This window comes from Electrona antarctica, assembly GCF_951216825.1.
Source record: "Electrona antarctica genome assembly, chromosome: 1".
Lineage (NCBI taxonomy): Eukaryota > Metazoa > Chordata > Actinopteri > Myctophiformes > Myctophidae > Electrona > Electrona antarctica.
Genome location: NC_136806.1, coordinates 50,953,969 through 50,978,745, shown reverse-complemented (window position 1 = coordinate 50,978,745; position 24,777 = coordinate 50,953,969). Strand labels below are relative to the sequence as shown.

The following is a 24,777-nucleotide window of genomic DNA, read 5'->3' as shown; positions in this document are numbered from 1 at the left end:
CCCTAGTTTGACACGTCACATGCTACTTCAAGGCGTAGTGAAATAAATATGTTTTTTCACACTTTTAGACCATATCTGTGGTCATCATACCTAACAATGGATGTCCATTAAAATATTTTTTAAATTAATTCCAGAAAACGAAAGCGTGCTGCGTGATGACGTGTAGAGATACACATCGATAAAAGCCAATAAAAATGAAGCTCACCAGTTTTATTCCCATACTTCCTGATTCCTCCTCCACAGCTGGTTTTGATTAAAGAACTACTACTACTACTTAATCATCACGCTAAAATATGTATATAGGTTGTGTATAGGTTAGAAATAATCCGATGGCTTGTCCTCTTTAGAGACTGACATTTTGTCGGGACTCCCGCGGGACACGGGATTCCCGCGGGATGGGATTCATATTTTTAATGATCCCGTGATCGGGACGGGACGGGAATGAAAGTTAACGGGAGTGTGCAGGAGCGTGAATTACGTTGGTCGCGCTGCCAAGTTCCAACCAAAAGAACAGAAGCACCCATTTTTGTTGTAGTCATCTTTCTGTGAGCCAACACTCTTTTGACTTGCTGACACAGGTCAAAAGAACTACATAGTTACCCATAATCCAGCAGTGCTAGTGCTGCCTTCCACAACACAAAAAACTCCTCCATGCAATCCAGTCGGGCTGGACGTCTTTTACAGTTTTATATGAGGACATCGCAATGCGGCCGTGTATGATTCTGCATCGCGCCGGTGCCGTGATTTAATCGATTATTTATAGCCAGATCATCCTGATGCATTTGTTTCCCCTGGCAGTGGCAACGTTGCAACTTTCAATTGTGATGCTACGTTAGCTACATGCTAACGCTGTTACTGTTAGCTAGCTCCCTGAACAGCTGTCTGAGCGAATGTTCTACAATACATCGTCTCCCTTCTGTCTCCCAACCGAGTCCCATACACCAGTGGTTCCCAAACATGTTCGTGTCAAGGACCCCTAAAACGACATTTATTAGCCCGCGGACCCCCATTTGAAAAGATGCCAGGGGCGGGGACCCCCATAACAGAAGATTTTTATTACGGTTCTAGCTGTGATTCTCAACCATTTTAATTTCAAGGACCCCCAGTTTGACATGCATTAGTCTACGGACCCCCATTTAATGGCATTTTTATCGCTGGGACCCCCAAATTATATTGTAAAATCAATCAAGTTAATTTAACTCTGAGTGTACAAATGGAACAACATTTGGTTCCATTTGTACACTCCCATAACATAATTTGTTAGACCCATAAGGGTCCATTTGGTTCCAAACTATTATTTAGCTGGGGACCCCCTGGAACTCTCTCAAGGACCCCTGGGAACCACTGCCATACACATAGACTTGTACACTGAATAAATATTCATATAGAGTTAAATTAACACTCAACTTTTAATTGACAAAGCACTTGTTAACTGTTAAGCTTTAAGTTCTGTTCAGGGAAAAACAGTGTCATAGGACTTAAATTAAGTGTCGGAACTGTATTTGGTAGTCAAAGTTAAATCCAACACTTTATTTATTTTAATTTTATTGGTAGGATATCTGTCTTGAGAAGCCAGAAGTGATAGATAGATAGGCCTAGATAGATAGATGGATAGATGGATGGATCGATCAATTGCCTAATGACTAACAAAAAAAAAAAAAACAGGAGCGGGATGGGAGCGGGTGTCATTTTGAGTGGGAGCGGGATGGGATCAGGAGTCATTCTACAGGAGTGGGACAGGATGGGATTTTTTTTTAAACTCTGGCCCAGGATTGGGACAGGACAGGATTTTTTCTGTGGGAGTGGGACAGGACAGGAGTGAAAATCCACTCCCGTGTCAGTCTCTACTCTTGTCTCCCTGTCACTTTGTTTACAAACAAAATTCACGTGCAGGAGTCACAGACTTTGAGACCACATAGCCTGGAGGGATGCGACGCTCTGATTGGTTCAGAAACTTCAGAACAAGCGTTTCAGGCTGAAACTTCAAAATAAAATGTCCACCATTTCCGTTTCCCTACACCTTAGCATGATGAAATTTGAAAAATGTTGCCTTATATTGGAGGTCTATGGTGTGGCCATACCCTTATATTGGAGGTCTATGGTGTGGCCATACCCTTATATTGGAGGTCTATGGTGTGGCCATACCCTTATAATGGAGGTCTATGGTGTGGCCATACCCTTATATTGGAGGTCTATGGTGTGGCCATACCCTTATATTGGAGGTCTATGGTGTGGCCATACCCTTATATTGGAGGTCTATGGTGTGGCCATACCCTTATATTGGAGGTCTATGGTGTGGCCATACCCTTATATTGGAGGTCTATGGTGTGGCCATACCCTTATATTGGAGGTCTATGGTGTGGCTATACCCTTTTTTCACATTGTTTTCGGCAGAGCAGGCCTCTCATTCTGTGGACCTTAATGACCAAGTGAATAGATAAAACACAAATAAAAAGTACGGCATGACATCACAGGAGAATTCCATGCTAGAAGGCTTTCTTACCTTTCTTACCTTTCTTTGTAGTTGTTACGTCCCAACCAAAGAGGTCCAGGTGTTTTTTTGTGCAAAAATTCCTTATTGGCTATTTCCCCTACCATAAGCCCTCAATGAATTGCATTGAATTGAATGGGGTTATGGGGTGTTGTGCTAATTCGCTTATTTCCATCGAAATAAGTAGTAAAGTGTGCCGCTTGGGATATTTTTGAGTGGTGTAAACCACTCCTACAACTGGCTTTTGTGTGCAGAAAAAAATGAGCATGGTTGCTATGTTCAAAATAATTTCTGACGTAATTAAATCACACCCGGGTGAACAGGGTGAACGTAGCAACCATGCTCATTTTTTCTGCACAAAAAAAGCCAGTTGTGAAATCACATCCGGGTGTGATTTCATTACGTCAGACATGATTTCATTACGTCAGACAGACCTTACATTTACATTATGAAGAGAGGATATATACAAAAAATATATAATTTTGAGCGATGGAAATAAGCGAATTAGCACAACACCCCATAGCCCCATTCAATTCCCATTCAATGCAATTCATTTCGGGCTTATGGTAGGGGAAATAGCCAATAAGGAGCTTTTGCACAAAATAACACCTGGACCTCTTTGGTTGGGACGTAACAACTACAAAGAAAGGTAAGAAAGCCTTTTAGTATGGAATTCTCCTTTAACCGTTGAGCTTTTGGGCCTGTGGCTCCCTGGCTATATGGAAGCTGTCTTCTATGGAAGCTTGTTGCACAGCGAAAGTAACCTATCTAAAAGCTCTCAATATGTCGGAGCTTGTAGATTATTTGTTTTAAGATTATAGCATTTGAAGTGGTCAAACTAGCAATATGTGCGGAAGCATCTTCCATGAAATCCTTAAGGTCTGGCATATTTCATAAAATCAAATGTTAAATCCTCAATCTGTGATTCTTCTTTCACTTTGTGGGCAATATGTAGAACGGTAAGAACAATATTAATTTGACATAATTGTGATAATTATTTAGGAAACGGTGCTATTATGGTGGGGGGGGGCTGGCTCCTTTCACATGGTTTCACTAATTGCACATTAGGACACAACGTTTTAGTTTTGCTTTATTGCACGAGTTCAGACATCAGGACCATCTAACCCAGTGGTTCCAAAAGCTATTTAGCCTGTGACCCAAAACAGACATTAGATGTTTGCCCAGGACTCAAACTAGTGAACATTCTTTCTTTTTTTTAATGGAATTTCTTAGATTGATTTGTTTGTTTTTATACTCTAGTCGCGATCCATAAAAATTGGTCCGTGACCTTTTGCGTCCGACCCAGTGTCTGGGAAACAGTGATCTAACCTACCTCTCTCTCTCTCTCTCTCTCTCTCTCTCTAGCCATTGTACAGGGTGACTCATTAGAGGAGATCTACAACAAAATCAAGCTAATCATCGAGGAGCAGTCTGGTCCCTATATCTGGATCCCCTCCTCAGAGAAGCTCTGAGCTCACCGCTGGCCCTGTTCCCCCTGCCCCGTGCGGATGACCCTGCTCCCCCCCCCCCCCCCCCCCCCCCGTCTACCAAGAGACCCAACCCAGTCCCATATAAACCCCCGGACCCCCCCCCCCCCCTGTATACCCGTGCCCCCCTTTTTTGCAGATATGTTTCATATCAAATTTCAGTGTCATCATTATGTTACTCTACTGAAAAAAAGACGTCTTATCACCATTACTGTGACTGTGCACACCCCCCTGCATGAGTTTCTCAACAAATCCATTCAAGACTGGATATGCCATTCCAAATGAATTTGTCAAAAAAAAAGAAGGGGAGGGGGGGAAGTGGGGGGGGGGGAGGAATATATCCTTTTTTCCCCTTTTTCTTTTTTTTTTTACGGGTGAAGTGGGACTGACTTCGAAGATCAGAATGTTTGACAGAGTTCCAGAGAGGAGTCTGAATTGGGCGAGGGGGGGCGGTTGAAGTTACAAAGGGGAACAGGGACAAATCATACCAAGTTGGAACACTTTGTAAATGTTCATCACATGTTCAAAATGAGAAAAAAAAAGAAAATGAGACACGCAAGACACGCAAAGATGAGAAGTGAAGACGGATTGAAAGGTGGTTGGGTTTTTCTAAGAGGACTGGAGCCCAGCTGATGGTACTGTTCAAGGAGTCGTCTCTCCTGTTTATAAACGACTGAGGAAATCAGTGGAGAAAAGCCTACAAAACTGGTGATCCGCTTATCACAAACCAGCTTGTTCCGTTCTGGTGGTCTGCCAGCTGCCCTGCCGCGGCCAGATAAAAGACACGTTGGGGAGGGCAGAAACAAAAAGGAAAAGACGTGCATTGTGAATCTACATTTATATTATGATGAAATCACACGATTAAAATTCTAAATAAATAAAAAAAAATCCTGAGATTTTACTACATATTAAAAACTACACATTTTACACTTCACTAGTATTGTCTACTTGGAGGGCTGTTAGATTTCATTTCAATTATTTTATTTTTTTAATTTCTTTTTTTTCCCCTTTTTGTGGGATTCTTTGCTCGTGGTTTTTAGCTGCTGTGTAAAAAGGACGGAGGTTAGAGAAGTGTAACTGGGCTCTCTGCAAAACACCAAACTGCCTTATATCAAATACCAATTCTGTTTTGTGACCACCTGTTCTCTGTGAGGAAGGCTACACAAAATTGACAAGATGAAGGAAGGGGAAAAAGGAACAATGTTATTTTTTTCCTTTCCCCCCTTTTTGTGTTCACTTCCCGGAGGGCCTGACTTGCGTGCAATAGATAAAATGCAGAGTCTCAGTCCCGTCTCTGTGGGGCACCTTTTCTCACCTGTATTTTAAACCTTAACTAATCGAAGAGTTGGCCTATTGGATTCCAATTTGGATAGCTATAGCCTCCTCACTCATGTTGAGCAGCAGACCACCCTATTACACTCTCTGCCTTCCGAGATGATTCTCTTCTGATTGAATGGTCACATGGTACTGTCCTGTATGCCACCGTGGCGGTGGCCTTAAAACGGGTAGAACAAGACATTAATTGTATTGGATGTCCTAAACAATTAAAGAGTCAATATAACTTGTTTTCAATTGCCCCCCCCCCCCCCCGCCCCTTTTACTCAAAAAGAACACTAAAGATGGGTTTGATTAAACCTATACAGTCGATGCATTCTTCACTAATTTGTTCTGGGCAGGTACTGAGCCACTGTGTTGAGCCCTGATGTATGTGTGGGGGTGAGCTAGGCCAGCTCGGGAATCTAACATACAGATAGGATTCCCCCCCCCTGTGACTGAAAGGGCAACTTGAGAAATGTGAATGAGGGACGACCGACGGTGCTGTCTCTTTCGTCATGCGACGAAGCATTAATTGGGGCTTTAGTTCAAAAGGCATTTTCAGTTTAATCAGAGGATGTATTAAATGTCTCCTTTTTTGTATAAGATGTGAATCTTTCTCAAGACTACTAAGTGTGGTAGCCCTTGCATGAGTTGGCTGTTCGGTACCAACAGGATTCAATTGTCCTGCCTGCCTCATCCTCCTGTGCGGGAACTTGGCACTGTGTTCATGTTGCGAGGGGACATGTCTGACTTATTGAAGATGAAGAAGGAATACTGTGGCCCCCTGACCCCTGTGAACATTTTATTTTCCTCTGGCTTTTGAAGAGGGGTGAAAAGGGCATTTTCTTTTTCTCCTTGGGATAGCCAGACTCAACAGGAAGTGCCCCCTGGGTCGCCCTGCTCTCCAGCTGTAACCTGCAGGCATTTTCTGAACAGGTGTGAACACCTGCCAGGCACCACTGCTAAACCAGCTGTCATTACCTGTGTCAAAACCAAGAGTTCAGGGAATAACCGAAGGGAACAGAGCCATTTATAAACTGCTTGCAGACTGTTTCAAAAGGGTGTGGTGGTAACTGTACAATGTAAATATATGCCCCCAACAGATTCCCCCTCACCTGTGCTTCATGCATGTGTGAAACAAACTGGGACAAAACCTGTTTTATAGACCACAAATGTCAGGTAAGTAAAACTTTGAGCTATTCTGAGATATCATTTACATACAAAATGTGCCGTATTGTTGGTATTTCTCTATAGACAAAATCTTTTCAGATGCCTATTGGAACACTTAACTAGTCAGTTTGGGAAGTCGATTTCCTCAAGTAGGGCCTGTCTACATGTGATTTCTTGTGGAACGTGTCTGAGTGTATAGATTTTTGTAAAAACAAAATATATATATATATATATTGTAAAAAAAGCAAAACAATGAGATGCAGGCAGAAACCTACACCACAATATCACAGGAACCAGAAAGGAGTATTGATCAATATCTCATCTAGAAGTTTAGAATTGCTCTTCTGGTGTTTAGTTGAAATACAGCTGACTGTTAACAATGTGTGTGGTATTCATACCTCAGTCAGCCATGTCAAAGCCCAAAGAACTTGATTTTCATTTTTGCTCTTTCCATTGAGGTTTGTGGTGTAATCTAAAACAAGGTGGAGCCTGAATGCCTCTGATGTGTGTATAATTGATGAGGGCCTTTGTTTCGATGAGAGAAATGACACTTTCTTTTTTGTTTTGGGGGGAGGGGGGGAGAGGGGCAGCGTGGGTCGGGTTCTTGTTTGTCCTTTTTGCGAGTGAAGAGTTTATGATACAGCACATACAGTGTGCAGTAAAGTGCTTGCAAACATGAACCCTTTGATTGTACAGTAGCTTCCTTCCTGTCACTGCAGGTGGTACAGCCTATCGGGACACACTATGGCCTGATGGTCTTCCATGTCCCTAGTCATGAAGGAACACATGCAGTCCTGCAAGCTTTTGTTTGGGTTTTATTTTGGGACTTGACAAGAGTTTATTTGTTTGAAAATAATAAAATATGTGACTCGGTTATGATTTCCAATGTGTTCTTTATTTATTCCCGCACCCTTCAAATTAATTAGTGCAAGAAGTATAGGTTTGGAAAGTTTTGATCTTTAGTCAGGCGAAGAAACTGATCTCATCTATCAATGCATAGCAATATGGTTTATGTGGCACAGGTATTCATTTCCCTAACATTCGTGATGTCTTAACAAAAAAAGAATAGAACAATGAATTCAAGGTCACCTTCAAAACATCATTGATGTCAAAATTAGAACTCACATCCAAACAGTTGGGGCAGAAGAAAGCAGAAATGGACACACAAAAATGCTGTGTTTCTGGAGCTACATTTGTAGTAGTATAGTGTGTGTTCTCATAACTGACAACACACGTCACCCAGTCTGGTTATTCCTCCTTGATGAGGTTCTTCTTGGCTTTGTCTAACCTGTCCAACACGTCACTGTAGAGACCGGACATCTGTAGAGGGACGACATCAACCCAGACAGGTCATACTACAGGTCATATGGTACATGATACTACCCATGGTTCATACATTATTCAAACCATACCAGTCCAACTGCAGATGGCCAGTAAGGCCAGACTTTAAAGGGGTAGTTCACCCAAATAATTACTTATTTTCTATCAATTACAACAACCCCATGAAGCCTTGAATTCACTGAGTTTTGTTTTTGTTTGTCACATTCCTATGCCAATAATTTGATCACTGGCTGTGCTTCCGGTAGGAGACACAAAGGACTCTTTGTAAATGGTGCATTTATATAGTACCTTTATCCAAGGCGCTTTACATAGACTGTGCATCAATTCACCCATTCACACACACACATACACACACATGCAGGGCACCAACCAGCACATCAGGAGCAATTAGGGGTTCAGTGTCTTGCTCAAGGACACTTTGACACTAACTCTGGGGGAGCCCGGGTTTGAGCTGGCAACCTTGCGGTTACCATCCAGCCACTCTACCCCTGAGCCACCGCTGCCCCCTTTGTGTCTCCATAGGAACCACTGCTGGTCATCAAATTATTGGCTTAGAAAAAAACAAAGAAATTCCACCATCCAAACCATGAATTCAAGTCTCCATGGGGTGTAGTAATTGATAGAAAAAAATATTTTTGGGGGTAAGTCTTTTCTTTTCTTTTTGTAATCATATTATGTACTATTTATTTTGTGTATCTCCACTGTGTTTCATGCCTACTGCAGTACTGTTGCTATGCTGACTGAACGGCCCTCAGGATCTATTCCACACTAACACAGGCAAAAACCTCACGTCTACAGCTAAGCCGTTTTGTATTTCAAAATAGGACATCTGATCTGTGTGTGCTGAGGCCCTCTCGCATATTTACCTATCTATCTAGATTCTAGAGGGATGAGTCACTCACACTGCCACGCTTCACTGCCACCGCACCTCTCCCGGCCCACTTCGCTCACCCCTTCCCGCCCACTCCACCTGCTATCCATGGTCGTCTATACCGTACCTGTGTCTGGTAGCTCTCCTGCAGGGAGCCAAGGTGGCGGAGGAAGCTCATGCCCAGGCCACACCACTTCTCGGCCTCGGGGTACTGGGCCAAGCTGTACAGCAGGATGCCAGTGTTCCAGGCTCGAGTCAGCAACCACAGGATCTCCAGCTCCGGGAAGCCCTGGGGCTACGGGGATCCAACAACCAGAGATCAGGGAGTCAAGAGAAGCACTGGGGAGAAGAACTCCCCAGTCGTGTGTGTGTGTGTGTGTGTGTGTGTGTGTGTGTGTGTGTGTGTGTGTGTGTGTGTGTGTGTGTGTGTGTGTGTGTGTGTGTGTGTGTGTGCGCGCGTGTGCGTGTGCGCACGTGCGTGTGTGTCATGCTGCAGAAACCAATCATTTTCACATGGCTCTCCTAACTGAATTAACCTCAATTGAATTAATTCCAAGGTCTGATTGACTGAGCACTGGGCAAAATTAAATTCACCTGTAAGTCCTGTAGGCCTATACAGGACTTACAACTTTTGGGTCAGACCTTGTGTTAATAGTTTTTTTGTGAGACTTGCAAAATAATAATGTAGCCTAGCTCTCCTTTGCCACTGAGCCACTGTAAATGGGCCTTTATTCCAGCTTGGGGTGGGTGGGTCTTTAAAGCATCAGCCACAAACAATCTACTTACTTTACAGCACGTTAGTCTTTGATCATTTCGCTTTGATGTAATGCATAAGCAAACCAACAGCTTGATATGAATAATGGAAATATGAATTGGCCATAACGTACTGTAAAGGTCTCTGCACACTGCTGCGTGTTTTGGAATTTTAGCAGCGTTTTTCCGGCAGTTTTCCGAAAGACGTGTCCAGTCTGCAAGGACCTTAATGCCTTGAGACCTGGAACGCATCCATGTCACGTTATTGTTTAACCCCTTTTGGTGTTTTAAACATTATGTTATAATTTAGCTATTGAAAAATAGCAGATCTACAAGCTCATAGCGCGCCACCGAGTGGCGCGCTATGAACTTGTAGGTCTGCTATTTTTGAAAAATCGTTAAAATGTGCCTCAAATCTTTCCGAAAATTGTCATGATTTAGAAAACTTTTTATTTTTTATTTTTTTTCGACGTCAGGCCTGAATGGGTTAAAGCCTTGATAGTCTGAGGGCTCCTTTAACCCATTTAGACCTGAGGACCATTCTACAAATGACTTCTAAATCCTGACAGTTTTCCGAAAAAAAAAACATGTTTCTATGTCAGTCGTTCTCAAACATTTTCATGTCAAGGACCCCCAAAAATATATATGTAATTGGCCGCTGACCCCCCCCATCTGAAAATATGTTGTTCCAGGAACCCCCCAGAAGCAAAGATTTGAGTTAAAAACGTTCGCTCTGAAAGAATATATATTCAAAGATTTGCAACACATTTTCACGATTTTTCAAAAATAGCAGACCTACAAGCTCGGTGCCGCGCTACGAGCTTGTAGATCTGCTATTTTTCAATAGCTAAAGTATAACATAATGAAACACCAAAAAGGGTTCGGGATGATTGGGAAAATAGGTAGCCGACCTACTAGCTCAAAACACATCACACCACGACATGTTGTGAGCTCGTAGATAGGTATTTTGGTTAGAAGATAAATACATACAATTATAATTCCCAAATCTTTAAATATTAAAAATAATTGAAAACATATATTTTTTTTTAAAAGCTATGTGTGAAGAACAGCAGGCAGGCAAATAGTGACCGTGGCATTCTGTCACAGGTGAGTGGGGGACGAGGGGCGAACATGCAGGCAGTGAACGGTTGGTGTTGGACTCACTGCAGTGGAGATGATGGACAGAGCCTCCTCGTAGTAGCCCCACACCTCGTCCAGCCCGCGGGCCTCCACCTCGGACACGCCGCTGGGCAGGGACAGCTGGATCAGGCTGTGGATGCACTGGCTGCAATGGAAACAACACACACCACCCACTGAAACACAGACCACTACCACTTCTCTGGACCAACATACGTGGCCGGAAAAATTACAAATATCAAAAATGTCATATCATGAAAAGGTTTGAGAAGCACTGGTTCAAAGTACTGATGTACCTGAGGTGGGCCTGGTCAGCCTGGGGTTGTTTCTTGTGCAGAGACACAGCGATCCTCAAGGCTTTCTTACACAGCTGGGGGAAGTGGGCAGGAGGTTCCATGGCCAGGGCTACACAAGCAAATAAATAACACACATATAAGCACACGGCGAAACGCGTCGTACTAATAAATAAGTTGATGATGCAGTAAGTTGTCCGTCTTTGTTCCCTGGAGTGTGGCAGTCCCTCCCCTGGAAGGTTTATCTCTCTTTTTGAAACACAAAGTAGCAGATCCACAAGCTCGAAACACGAGCGCAAACCGATGAGTGTTGAGCTTGTAGATCTGCTACTGTTGCCTGTTTTGTCATTTGAATCCATGGACATACCGGTATGAGGTTTCCACCAGACAGAGACCATATGTATATAGTGACTTAGTGTGATAGGCTAAGCAAATAATGTGTTCCTTTACCTGCAATAGTTTCTAACACCTTGCTCTCAACCGTTTCAAGCTCCAGGACAGATTCCAACACTGTCTCGACCTTGGGATCGTTCAGTTTGGCACGAGCCTCGAACTCGTATAAGAACAGCAAGGTGTCTGTTGGGTCCTTGGAGAAGTTCCCTGTAAGTAGGTGTCATCTATGATGTTAATACTTTATTGTTCATTCGCATTGACAATCTGTTTTGCATCAGGTGCTCCAACGATTAGAAATAAGATAAACTCCCATGACAAGCATAAACAACTACATTATTATTACTATCCTAAAAAATATATATAAATTAATAAGAACCATATAATAATAATAATAACACCACTATTTGTAACAAAATCGCAATGCAAATGTAATGATACTCTTCTGTATATAATATCTTCTGCACATTTATCACAACTCATATACTGAAGTGTATTTGCTAGAGAGGGAGGTGTGATGATGATACCTGAAGCTTTCAGAGTCTTCCAGACCTCCCAACAGAGTTGAATGTGTTCCAGGGCCTGTGTTAGTAGCTGCTCGCTCTGTAGGATGGGGAGAGAGAGAGAGAGAGAGAGAGAGAGAGGCACAACCACCATACTGTGTTCATCATTGCCATCTAGTGGCCATTAGCTCCATAGAAGCAACAGATTCAAAAACAAACAACTACAGCAGCAGCAGCAGCAGCATTAACTTGGTTTGTCACACCTGTGATCCCACACACAGCCCCTTCACCTGCACCTGTGGTTAGGGTGGGAGGAGGACACCCTCCTCCTGCTATCGTGTGGTGGGAGAGCCTCCATTCCCGGTGTTTTAGGTATAATTTCTGATGTTAGGCTTAAGGTTAGACCATAGTATTTGTGAGGTTAGGGTTAAGGTTAGGATACTTTAGGCACAGTTTTTGTGAAGTAAAATGGTACGGTTTAGGCGCAACCTGGGCGACACCAAGGAGTCCCATTGTGTGGGAGAGAGACTGAGTGACACACCTGAGCAGAGTGGGGAGACTTTCTGGAGAGCTCCAGAGAGGCCGCGGCAGCCATGAGCAGACAGGTCTTCTGGCCCATGAGCAATGCACGGTCGGGAGGACACAGCTGAGACAGCTGGGAGTTCATAAAGACCATAAATGGACCATAAATAAAGGTAAGATACAGACATGCATAAACACATGAATACATACACCTGATGTGCATGCATGAGATGTTACACAGAGAATGTGTGCATGTACAGTACTGTGTATGTACATTACACATGCATGCAGTGAGTTAGTGTTAAAAAAAATGCACAAATCCTACACGTCTCTTTATCTTTATCTAAGGCGCTGTTTAAACCCCTGTTGAGGTTTTATTGATCTCTACAGCAATGGAGATCAATTTGCCTGACAAAGATAATAAAGGGTCTTGCCTGGTAAGACAGCACAAAGAAGTCTCTCATTTTGTCAGGACTGCTCTCGCATTGTAGAGCAGAGTTCCAAGCTGACACACACACAAACAAATGAACTGGTGAAATGGTGAATTAATTAACTCATGAACAAATGACGGCATTGAATGACTTTGGAAAGAAATGAGTAGCTCAGGCAGCATCCAATGCCAGAGTGACATCAGTGACAGATACAAAGGAATGAGTCAACCTCGATGTACCAATTTTCCTGAACCAGTTGGCCTCCTCCGCGCGCTGCTCAATAGTCACGCAAGGGCTCGGGCTGCACTGAGCCATTTTCTGCAGAGCTGCATTGACAGTAAACAACATGCACTGCAGTGAAAACACCCAGGAGAAACACTCAAAGTTGACATGCAATAGTATGCTATTCTCAACTCCAGTAATTGAGTCTTGGTAGAATATTACTCGACTACACGTATTATACTCTAGTAAAGTACAGATACTCAAATACAGTGCTCGTAATTACTTCAGTACTGTGTGCCACTGTTTAAAAAAACCGAACACAAAACAACACTCACCCATTTTCAGGTATGACTGCAGATCGTCCAGATAAGCATTACTACAGTATATGAAGGAGAAATGTGATTTTTGTCAGTGTATTTCTTTTTTAAAGTGAAAAGTCGTCTATGTAGGGGTCTTCAACATTTTTCAGGTCAAGGACCCCTTAGCTGAGAGAGAGATGGAGCAGGGACCCCCCACTACATATTGGATTCATGTTAAATGTGTGTTTTCAAACTTTCAAATTAACGACTTAACCCATTTTTGGCGGGAACCCCTCTTGGTGTTAGCATTATGTTGTGCTTTAGCTATTGAAAAATAGCAGATCTACAAGCTCATGAGCTTGTAGGTCTGCTATTTTTGAAAAATCAAAGAACGACTGACATAGAAACATAGATTTTTCAGAAAACTGTCTGGATGTAGAAGACATTTTTACAATCTGATCTCAGGTCAAAATGGGTTAAATCCTCAATACGTAAACTTGACCTTTGGCTCGGTACTTGGTGTGCTCTTTCTTCCCTCTACAATGCAAGACAATTGATCTACAAGCTCACCGCGCAGCATTGTGAGCTTGCAGATCTGATATTTTTGGCTAATGACCGAGATAGAAATGCCATTAAATGGGCGTCTGCCATTAAACTGGGGGTCCTTGACATGAAAAGGTTTGGGAACCACTGCACTATACTATGTAAAAACATCATATAAACGAGTTAGTCTTTGGCCCTAGCTCACCTCTTCTCGACACTTCCTTTTTCAATGGTGGAGAGCACGAGTCGCACCAAACACCTGCGAATAAAAAGGATGAATGAAGAGTGTGACCTCCTTCTCTTTCACCTACTAACTGTACAGTACAGAGAAGAGAGACCCACTTTCACTGGGGAAACCATGGAATATGTAGGTCAGTGGACCAGAGAGGAAACCTCCAAACCTGTCTATTGATAGATAGTCTGTCAGGGTTCCCACTGAGTGTTGATTTTAAATCTATGACGAAAAATGTTTGTTGACTACCTTTTTTCACTGCGGAAAACGAAATTAAAGCCTAAGCTATGATGACTTAAAACTAAGACTAAATATATTGACACTTTCGTCAACAAATAAGTGGGACGAGTGGAGAAGTAGAACATCTGTCGAAATCAACACTGGTTCCCACACATTTTTACAGTGAATTTTCAAAACTTTTACCCCATTTCCAGGCCTATATTAATCATTATGGTGCAATAATGAGGTGCTTCGCTTACACATGTTTGCTATCAATGCCCCTATACAGATTCGAGCGAAGGAGTCACGTGACAAAAAGAACGGATCTACAAGCTAAGAACCCATCACAGTGCAATGTGTGTAGCTTGTAGAACTCATATTTTTGTTGCGCAACGTCCTGTATACATTAGGTTACAGTGTGGACCCCAGTCTGTTTTCGTTGACTAAAACTATGACGAAAAATGTTCGTTGCTTTTTCACTGACAAAAACTAAATAAAAATGAAAACTAAGCTATGATGACTAAAACTATTACTAAATATACTGACAATTTCGTCAACAAAAAAAACTAGACAAAAATGTTAGGGAGGCACTAGTGGAGAAGAGATCCAGTAGAACGAAAAGACAAGTTATTTTATGCTTGTAGATCTGCTATTTTCAGCACGCAACCAAGTGTAAAATCAGCTTTTACGACGCACGCCATCAAGGCCCACCAAAATACATTTTAGTCGACTAAATCAGCTGTAGTCCACTGAAATCTTATGCTATTTAGTCGAGCAAAACTAGACTAACACTAAAACATTTCAGATGACTAAAATGTGACTAAAACCAAGTGGAAGACTAAAACTAAATCAAAATGTTCTGTCAAAATCAACACTATAGGCTGCATGGGACGACACTGGCAGATGTTCCTGTTGTTACAGACCTGAGGGCCGTCAGGACCTGAGTGTCATCCCTGGAGTTTTGACTCAAAACCTCCAGGGCCTTCATGGCCGTTTCCTCCTGTTCATTCTAGCAGAGGGGAGGGAAACCATGCATCATCATCATCATCATCATCATCATCATCATCATCCTCCATTCACCACCACCACCACCACAGCAGTGTTGATTTCGTCGACTAAAACTAAGACGAAAAATGTTCGTCGACTACCTTTTTCCACTGACAAAAACTAAATTGAAACTAAATGAAAACTAAGCTACGATGACTAAAACTAGGACTAAATATATTGTCAATTTCAACAAGTCAACAAATAAAAACTAGATTAAAATGTTAGGAAGGGAAGTTAGTTAGCACTTGGTTGCATGCTGAAAATAGACGATCTTAGACGATTTTCAGCAAGTGTAAAATCATGCTGTCATTACGACGGCATCAAGGCCCGCCAAAATACATTTTAGTTGACTAAATCAACTGTAGATTTAGTCGACAAAAATCGTATGATATTTAGTTGACTGAAACTAGATTAACACTAAAACATTCCCGGTGACTAAAATGTGACTAAAACTAAATAAAAACTATTCAAGAGACAATGACTAAAACTAAAATCAAAATGTGCTGCCAAAAACAACACTGCACCACAGGTAAGCACAGCACGGTCACAGCTATGAATCATGACGTGACATTTTCCAGATTTTCCACAAATTGTACCTTTCCGTTTTTACAATTGCAGTCATATCCCGAAATGTCACATCCTTATTGTGTAAGAGGACGGCGAGGGGTACGGCTACATAATAATCTTTCCGTCATAATGTCAAGAGAATTCTATTCTAGGCAACAACAAAAAAAAGAAATTCTACCTCTAAAGCAATCTGTGTAGCCAGGCTGAGCAGATTGGAGGCTGCGTTCTCAGACACCAGCAGTTTGTCCTCGCTGGATACAGGATTCTTGAACAGAAGCCCCATGGCTGTCACTGCCTCTGCAGCTGGTGGTGCAAACAAAAACCCAATCTCATCAAACTAAAGTGCTGAGATTCTAGCTATTGTGGGACTAAGCACATTTGCATAATGCGGTACATTTATTAATAATTGACAAGCATAGCTGTGATTCTGTACCTTTCTCTGAATTGTTCTCTTGCACTGCAATCTTGTAAATACTGAACTGGGTGAAAATGCTGTTGGGATCACATCTCTCTGCCTCCTTGATCGCTTCTTTGGCCTGACAACAGACAAGTACACATGCTGTTACATGCAACGTGTCGGTACACATACCACAAAATGTATAGTCCTACAAACTGGAATCAGGACCGTGCTGTTTTCATAGTTCAACAAATTAATTAATAAAGGCAAAATATTTAATTCCTATGAAGGCGGATTTAATTTTGCCGATGCTGATGCTCGTCACTCCCAGCGAACATGAGAGCAGGGAGGGAATGATCAACTACCGATCCACACGAGGAGCTAAAGTGAAACATAACCAACGTGTGGATGATGCTGGGTGATGTTTGGGGGCAAGAACAAAGCACAGATGGGGCAAAGGTGGCAGCAAATAGCATGAGTGTGAGCTTACAGTAGCATCTAAATAAACTGCTCTAATACTGTCATTGCACATCAAACACATCTCCTGACTCAGTGAGGAGGTGTTTACTCGAGCTGTCTGATGAACTTGCTCATCGACGTGCTTTATTATTACTCTTTCTAAGATTTCATGTCATTTCCCATACTTTTCTTCTTTTCTTCTACCTGAAAGTAGAGTTCTCAAATTCTGCCGAACCCGACCAGACGTTTTCGGGCTGGGCCGAAAATTTATGCTAATTAGTAGGGCCGGGCCTCCAAAAAAAAAAAATATGTATTGTTTTTGGGGAGGGGGGGGGGGGATTCGGGCCTAATATTATGCTAATTAGTCAGGCCGGGCCGAGCCTTGGGCCGTCCCAGTTAGGGCCGGGCCTTAATTTTCACTCCCGTTGAGAACTCCAGATGTTTGGTTAACCATAAGTTTTTATCTTGTATTATTACGCTGCTATGTGATGTCATTAACTGTTGTTCAGGCACTTTGTAACGCATGTTTTAAAAAGTGCTATATAAATAAAGTTATTATTATTATAAGTGAGACTTCAGCGCGGCTACATTTGCCTCACCTTTTCCACTTGCTGCAGGTGCAGGAGGCAGGAGGCTCTATTCCTCTGCAGCTTGGCCAGATTTGGATCCATCTGACCCGCCTTGTAGAAACTCATTGAGTAGTTGTACCACTGCAGGGCCTCTGAGTAGTTCTTAGCCTGGGAAGGCAGAGAGAGAGAGAGAGAGAGAGAGAGAGAGAGAGAGAGAGAGAGAGAGAGAGAGAGAGAGAGAGAGAGAGAGAGAGAGAGAGAGAGAGAGAGAGAGAGAGAGAGAGAGAGAGAGAGAGAGAGAGAGAGAGAGAGAGAGAGAGAGAGAGAGAGAGAGAGAGAGAGAGAGAGAGAGAGAGAGAGAGAGAGAGAGAGAGAGAGAGACGTTATGTAACATACACACTAGAATAGAACCAGTGGTGTTAAAATAATAGTCAAGTGAAAGGGACTGAGCGTTCTGTCTACCTCAAAGTGATGGGAGGCTTTGTCCCACAGCAGGAGGTGCAGCCTCGTCAGGGCCTCAGGAGTCAGCTGTTTGCCAGTGTAGTGGCCTGAGCATGGAAACAGTTGGTAACCAGAGCAGCGCATAGTCGTGTACGGATGCATAACACGGCCCTCAACTGTGGCATCAATGACCCTGCTCAATGCTGCCTGAAACACAAACTCGTTCCCGTTTTCTTGGTTACCGAAGCCTCGCATTTCAAGCCCCAAAGGAAGTATAGAGTGTCGACAAGTGTTAAAAGACTAATGAATGCCAATTACAATGTAGGATTAATGCCATCATATGAATAATACTAATGTAATGAGTCTTGCTTGTATTGACATAACGATTAGTGTTGTAATGTCCTTTTTTTTGTCATGTTAGATTTAAGCCATATATACCAGTGTATATTTATAGCACATTGGTTGGCTAATCAAAAATAGCATATATTGTATACAAGCTCATGAGTCACTTCATGAGCTATGAGCTTGTAGATCTGCTTTTTTATTTTTTTATCGTGACTGAAATGTGAAACGAGGTACCGGTGATGACGTCCTCTATCTTCTGCTTGCCCAGCAGCTCTTTGCCTCTCTGCAGCAGCAGCTCAATGTGCAGAACCAGGGCTGTGGCCAGCCCAGGGGCCGAGTCAAAGTGCTGAGACACACGTCTCAGATAGTCGAATGCCAGCGTCTCTCTGTGGAAATATCAACATTCTTATTGTTATTATTATTCTTGACGGAATCTTTACAATGAGGGAGGCATATGAGAGGTGTGTGTGCGTGTGTGCGTGTGCATGTGCGACACTGTGCGTGCGACGTGCGTGCGTGCCTACAAGTAGTGAAATTAAAGTAGAATTTAAGGCGGCTAGGTGTTTCTACCTGTCTTCAGACAGGAGCAGTTTGACGGTGCTCAGACACACTTCTAAAGGGACGTCAGCATCCAGCATCTCAGAAACTCCTGAAAGTAAATCGTCTTTAATTATCTGCTTTGCCACATTCATTCGTGTGCGTGCGTGCGTGCGTGCGTGCGCGTGCGTGCGTGCGTGCGTGCGTGCGTGCGTGCGTGCGTGCGTGTCTGAATAGCTTGGTACGTATAATTGCTAACCTGCTCTGATGTGATCATCTGTGGCTCCACACCTCAGCAGGATTCTGACCCTCAGGTACAGCCCAGAAGGATTCATACACTCCTGTCAAATTGCAGTGTGTAACCAAGGACATATATTGTAGTTTGATTTAATTGCTATCTGTACACACACACAATGATCACCCAGGAAAATGACTGCTTGTGTCCCACCTTATTAGCCAGGCTCACGGCATTGAGAGCTTTCTCCTGAAACCGCTGGCAGTCCCACTCGAAATAGACCGTTGCTAGGAGTCTCAAGACCTTGGCCTCACATACGTGAAAGCAGTTATGGTTAGGAGACATTATGCATGTATTCAGCTTCACGCTAGATGTAGTTTCGCCATTTACAATACTAAAATGTGTGTCCTTCTCTTACTTGAACTTCAGCACCAGCAGAGTATCTCTTGTACATTTTCCCAATGTCATAGCTCTGGCTGATAAAAGAAAGCACTTTGTCTAAGAACTTAACATGCATCACCATTATACTGTCCATTCATTTTCCATGAAAGTCAAACATTGCAACCTATATACCTCAACCAAAATGAGCTGTCCTCAAACTTTTGCATGTTGTACAGGTCTACGCCGAAGTTGTAGCACATGAGAGAGAGGTAGCCAGTCTATAAAATACAAATGGAAAAAGAAGAAAAGAAGCGGAAAACAGTTAATCAAGTATTGAAAAAATAAATAAACTTATAGTAGTAGTTATCAGTTAATGTTTTGACCTCTTTGGGAAGCCGCTGCAACATGTCTTTACAGCGCTGCATACAGGCCACCGCCTCCTGCTGCTTCCCCTGACTTATGGCCTGCAAAGAGAGGAGTAAACCTTCAGCTACTTGCACAACAACATCAATCAGCACACTTCTATATTAGACGACTTCATCCTTTTGTCATTATTTAATTCACAACTCAATTTATAGCTCTCACGCGTCGTCACGCTGCCTGCACATCTGTGAAAATATCACTGCGGAGCTGCCAAATATCTCAAGAACAAAATGTTCACGTTGTTTGTAGGTGTTTCATGTGCAATGCGCCACACATCCTCCGGAGCTCACCGATTCTGCCTGGTAGGAGAGGACTCTGAGCAGATCCTTCTCCACGTCGCCTTTGGACATGTCGGCTCCTCCGTTGCCTCTGGATATCAGCCGGCTGTATAGCGTTTCCAGGTTCTGGGGGGATCGTTTTATGTGTGCTTTATATACTTCATAATATTAACCTTTTTTCAACAAGCTCTTTAAGCACTTAAACCACTTTTGACCGGGGTTGGGCTCTGTAATTGGTCCACTATTTTTTTTCTCTGTAACCTGATAGGTGGGCCATCAAGGAATGTGACAAAAATAAATAATAATAATAATTTTGGAAAATGTTTTAAGCAAAGTAAAATTATACATGATTAGCACATGCTTAAACATTCGACAATTGAGGTCTAATATTTCTAAAAGTCCTACAAATTGCTACAAAACCTGCATATCCAGTTATTTTGGGGGCATAAACAAGAAGATGAAAGATAAAATTAAGTCTGCTAATGATTACTTTTACATTTTGGACAAAATAGCCAATTTTACATCGACATGCCCAGATAACCCTAGTGCCCATGCACCTATCCTGTATCCTTTTTTCCCTTTGCTGAAAATAGCATTCATATTTACCTTGACAGCCAGACTCAGGAAGTTGTCTGCTATCAGGGGCTTCTTACAGTCTAGCCAGGTTCTTCCTGTCTTGCTGGCCATCTGTGCAGATTGGACAAAGTCACACATTGCAAGGCCATTATTAATTATTCAGACATGGGTTTTATCCAGTGATGGAAGAAGTACCCATAGTTACTTGAGTAAAAGTATCAATAGCCTACCAGATTGTAGAAATACCCTGTGTTTGTGGTATTCAAAATGTACTTGGAATAGAATTACAACGGTACTGGCATCAAAATATACTTGTACTTAAAGTTAAAGATTCGCAGAATCTCCCATTTCACAAGTTTTCAAAATGTATAAAAGTGGTTAATGTATATTTTGTATTTATCATCAAAATCTACAAAATAACTAGAAACTAAGGAAGGGTTTCAAAATAATTGCAGTGGAGTAAAAAGTAAAATGTTTTACCCTGAGATGTAATGGAGTAGAAGTAAAAGTATTGAACATTTGAAATACTAAAGTAAAGAATAACTCAAACCTGTCACCACTTTCCACCACTGGGGTCAAATGTATCAGGTGGACAGTGGACACACATACCAAGATCTGCTTGCGGATACCGCCCTCTGTTGGATTCTCCGGCTCACAGCAGTGCAGCAGACTACATGCCACATGACGCACTGACAAGAGATGGAACAATGACAGAGACATGACTCTAAATGTGATACAACACAACAACCCTGACCACCTATACTACAGTATGCATGTACTGCTACTGCTGTGTACATACATAGTATCAACATTTGTTAGTAATACAGCTTGAGTGTTATGCATATTCCTGCATGTGAGAACAACGGTAAAATAAACTTACCTTGGGCTTTCTGGTTTTCACTTATGAATGCGCCCACACGCTTCGTAACAGCCCAGTTCCAAAGCTGGATGGCACACTCCTCAAGCTGCAATATACAGTATTATATATATACAATACTTGTTCAAAAATAGCAGATGTACAAGCTTGCAGTGCGGCACGAAGAGATGCGTTGTGAGCTTGTATTTCTGCTATTTTTGAGAACCACTGTTGTAAACCACTGTTCTATAATGCCAAGGGTTTCTGGGAAACATAATAAAACTTTATTTATATATAAATAAATGACACATTTGTCATTTGGGTTAGAGCAGCGGTTCCCAAACTTGTTCATGCCAAGGACCCCCTAATTGACATTTATTAGCCCACGGACCCCCATTTGAAAAATCTATGCCAGGAGCAGGGACCATTAGAGAAGAATTGTATGGCTCTAGCAGTGATTTTCAACCATTTTCATTTCAAGGGACCCCAGTTTGACCTGAATTAAGCTACGGTCCCCCATTTAATGGCATTTCTATCTCTGGGACCGCCAATTTATATTGTAAAATCAGTTAATTTAACTCTGAGAGTGTACAAATGGAATCAAATTTGGTTCCATGTGTACACTCTGAGTTACAGACCCATAAGGGTCCATTTGGTTCCAAACTATCATTTAACTGGGGACCCCCTGGAACTCCCTCAAGGACCCCTGGGGGTCCCCGGACGGCCGGACCCCACTTTGGGAACCACTGGGTGAGAGTAGACTGGTACCTGTGGATCCAATGGCTTTGGAAAGTCGTCAATGCCAGAGATTTCTGAGAACAGCTTCCCTATCACCTCATCGTGGCACATCTGCTGATCCTGGAGCAGGGTTTTTGTGAGGCCTGGGTATGATTAAAAAAAGAAAGTTACTATTTACTGCAACTAATTGACCATTATGTCAGTGGTAAAGACAGATTGTTTGTGTCGCCCTCTTCTGGTTCTCTTTCCGCAAGTTGTCAACATTATTGATAGTTGCTGTACTTCCTTAAAAAATAACGTCTAATTTCTCTTTTGGGCCTTGAACTAAAAAGCTTGGGAACCAGCGTATGTGACAATAAAGTCCCTTGAACCTTGAACAATTCATACCTAGTAGCTATATCTGTTCACATTGACTGACTTCATGATGTTAACGACCATGAAATGTGTCTGGGTGTGGGGGGAGGGGGGTGGGGGGAGGCCAGCGCTTACAGTCCCTCAAGGAGACGTTCTCAAAGAAAGCTTTTTGTCCAGACTCCAGAGTCTACATGAACATTGTCCAAATCCGTGTGTAATCCACTCTGTGGACAGAAATCGCAATAACAGTCAGAGCAGGACGGTAGACTATAAATAGCAATTATATAATGTAAATCTTTTGCTACGTCTTATCTATGCATCAATGTCTTCTTTTTTATACGACCCAGTTACTGAAGGTCAGTGTCCAGGTTTTCTATGTATGACACTGATTTGCTATGACACTGACACTATATATTTATGGCACATTATGAGTCCACAAGAAGGACAGTACGTGGTTCTCAAACGGACCCCCATCTGAAAGCGTCTGGGTCCATTTGTAGACACTCAAGAGTTACAGACCTCAGACCTGTAAATTACCTGGTAATTTAGGGCAGTGGTTCCCAAAGTGGGGTCCGGGGACCCCCAGGGGTCCTTGAGGGAGTTCCAGGGGGTCCCCAGCTAAATGATAGATTTGGAACCAAATGGACCCTTATGGGTCTGTAACTCTGAACCAAATGGACCCTTATGGGTCTGTAACTCTGAGAGTGTACAAATGGAACCAAACGGGTCCGTTTGGTTCCATTTGTACACTCTCAGAGTTAAATTAACATTGATTTTACAATATGAATTGGGGGTCCCAGAGATAGAAATGCCATTAAATGGGGGTCCGTGGACTAATGCATGTCAAACTGGGGGTCCTTGAAATTAAACTGGTTGAGAATCTCTGCTAGAGCCGTTAAAATCTTCTCTTATGGGGGTCCCTGGCATATCTCTTCCAATGGGGGTCCGCGGGCTAATTAGTGTCAATTTAGGGGTCCTTGACGTGAAAAAGTTTGCGAACCATTGATTTAGGGCTATAGCTCACCATTGTTTCTCTACTCATTCTGTTTGTATGTACATCATGGCAAAAATAGAATTTTGACAAAAATGTCCATCAAAAGACATGGCCCTGCTATGCATTTAAAGCCCAAACCCTGGCCTGGACCATGGGTTAACTTTAATAACAGGCCTTGTTAGAAGAAAAATCACATAGGCCTTCTAAAACGATAACAAATTACTGGTGAATAGGCTTTTTGTGCTCATCTATATAGAGAGAGAGACATCACCAGCCATGGACAAAGATAATGTTATTTTATGACCTACAGTCATACACCCAAGTTGAAACTATGGGTAGGCTACTTTTAAACTATTATATGGTAAGACAAATAGACAATACATACATAGTAATAGTATAGACATTCATTATTAAATATTAAGTCTAGTAGTATAATCCAGTCTCGTGCAGCCACTCAAAGCACATTGGCTAGCTAGCTGTCACGTTTTAAGCTAGGCTATAGCATACCAGCTGGTCGGAAAAGTTGGCTACGAATTATACAATGTTAATATTATGCAAATAAATGCTAACACCTTTTACATTACAGGTTGAATCTGTCACTGATTGAGAAACAATTTTTCACAACATTTTCACCGAGAACTACATACATTTCACATTTGAGACGAAGTTCTCCATGTTTCCTCTTGTTTTAAAGTGAAGGAAGGCACGCAGCTGTTAATTAAGACGCACAGCTTTCAGAGACGCTCGTGCCGATGATTCATTGATGTTGGCCATAGATTGGCGCGCAGAATGAAGGGAGAAGCCTCGCGATATGTTACAGCGGACTGGACAGGACCGGACACCAATGTTGCCAAGTCTGCTTATTATAAGCATAGACTAGTATACAAAGATTATTCTAAATCAGTAGTTCTCACACACTATCAGCTATTTAAATGTCAAGTTTTATGATGAATTGAACATATGGTGGAGAATCTTGTTAAACAAGCGTAGTGCTTTATTGGGCGTCCACGGTGGCAGCGTGGCAGCGTGGCAGCGGTGGCCGAACAGATAGCGGCGCGGTCTAGATACCGGAAGGTTCCCAGTTCGAACCAGCCGTCCGACACGTTAAAATTACCACCGCTGAAATGCCCTTGAACAAGGCATCAACCACTACGATGAAATGTGTTCTATGAGCAGGGCCTGGCTGGAAACAAGTTCTTGAGCTTAGCCCAGATACCCTGGGTAAATATAGATTTCATTTCATTTCATTTCATTTCACTCACAGTTGACTAGTATCAACACATTGATACCCGTGTGTGTGTGTGTGTGTGTGTGTGTGTGTGTGTGTGTGTGTGTGTGTGTGTGTGTGTGTGTGTGTGT

At 42.5% G+C, this 24,777-nt stretch overlaps 2 protein-coding genes across 6 annotated transcripts in view; one reads left to right on the top strand and one right to left on the bottom strand.

The window, feature by feature from the left end:
• The window catches only part of dlg3 (discs, large homolog 3), a 172,751-nt gene extending 165,412 nt beyond the window's left edge, over window positions 1-7,339 (top strand). For all 5 annotated transcript variants that reach the window (XM_079524357.1, XM_079524361.1, XM_079524358.1 and 2 more), the window contains one exon: window positions 3,857-7,339. In XM_079524357.1, the coding sequence (XP_079380483.1) occupies window positions 3,857-3,963 (107 nt within the window). In that variant the 3' untranslated portion in view covers window positions 3,964-7,339. The remainder of the gene's footprint in view (window positions 1-3,856) is intronic.
• A 145-nt stretch (window positions 7,340-7,484) lies between these two features.
• tex11 (testis expressed 11) lies at window positions 7,485-24,141 on the bottom strand. Its single transcript, XM_079498039.1, has 29 exons — window positions 24,066-24,141; window positions 22,101-22,213; window positions 21,357-21,441; window positions 21,086-21,165; window positions 20,507-20,587; window positions 19,913-20,026; window positions 19,583-19,663; window positions 19,392-19,477; window positions 19,237-19,294; window positions 19,032-19,127; window positions 18,843-18,924; window positions 18,617-18,695; window positions 18,281-18,432; window positions 17,723-17,808; window positions 17,291-17,428; window positions 16,269-16,371; window positions 16,014-16,138; window positions 15,145-15,230; window positions 13,976-14,029; window positions 13,264-13,304; window positions 12,946-13,032; window positions 12,710-12,780; window positions 12,295-12,408; window positions 11,778-11,853; window positions 11,311-11,460; window positions 10,864-10,972; window positions 10,595-10,715; window positions 8,805-8,972; window positions 7,485-7,785 (listed from the first exon to the last, which is right to left on the bottom strand). The coding sequence occupies exons 1-29, from the start codon at window positions 24,091-24,093 to the stop codon at window positions 7,714-7,716; spliced, it is 2,736 nt and encodes a 911-aa protein (XP_079354165.1). The 5' UTR covers window positions 24,094-24,141; the 3' UTR covers window positions 7,485-7,713.
• Window positions 24,142-24,777: the final 636 nt, after the last annotated feature.

Bases quoted from the DNA above. Each gene is read 5' to 3' on its own strand.
- tex11 (XM_079498039.1), bottom strand. From the start codon at position 24,093: ATGGAGAACTTCGTCTCAAATGTGAAAT. The intron at 20,027-20,506 runs GTAAATATGAAT...CGATCCCCCCAG, and splicing joins TCCTGAGTCTGGCTGTCAAG to AACCTGGAAACGCTATACAG. The intron at 8,973-10,594 runs GTGAGTCCAACA...GGATCCCCGTAG, and splicing joins TGTCCATCATCTCCACTGCA to CCCCAGGGCTTCCCGGAGCT.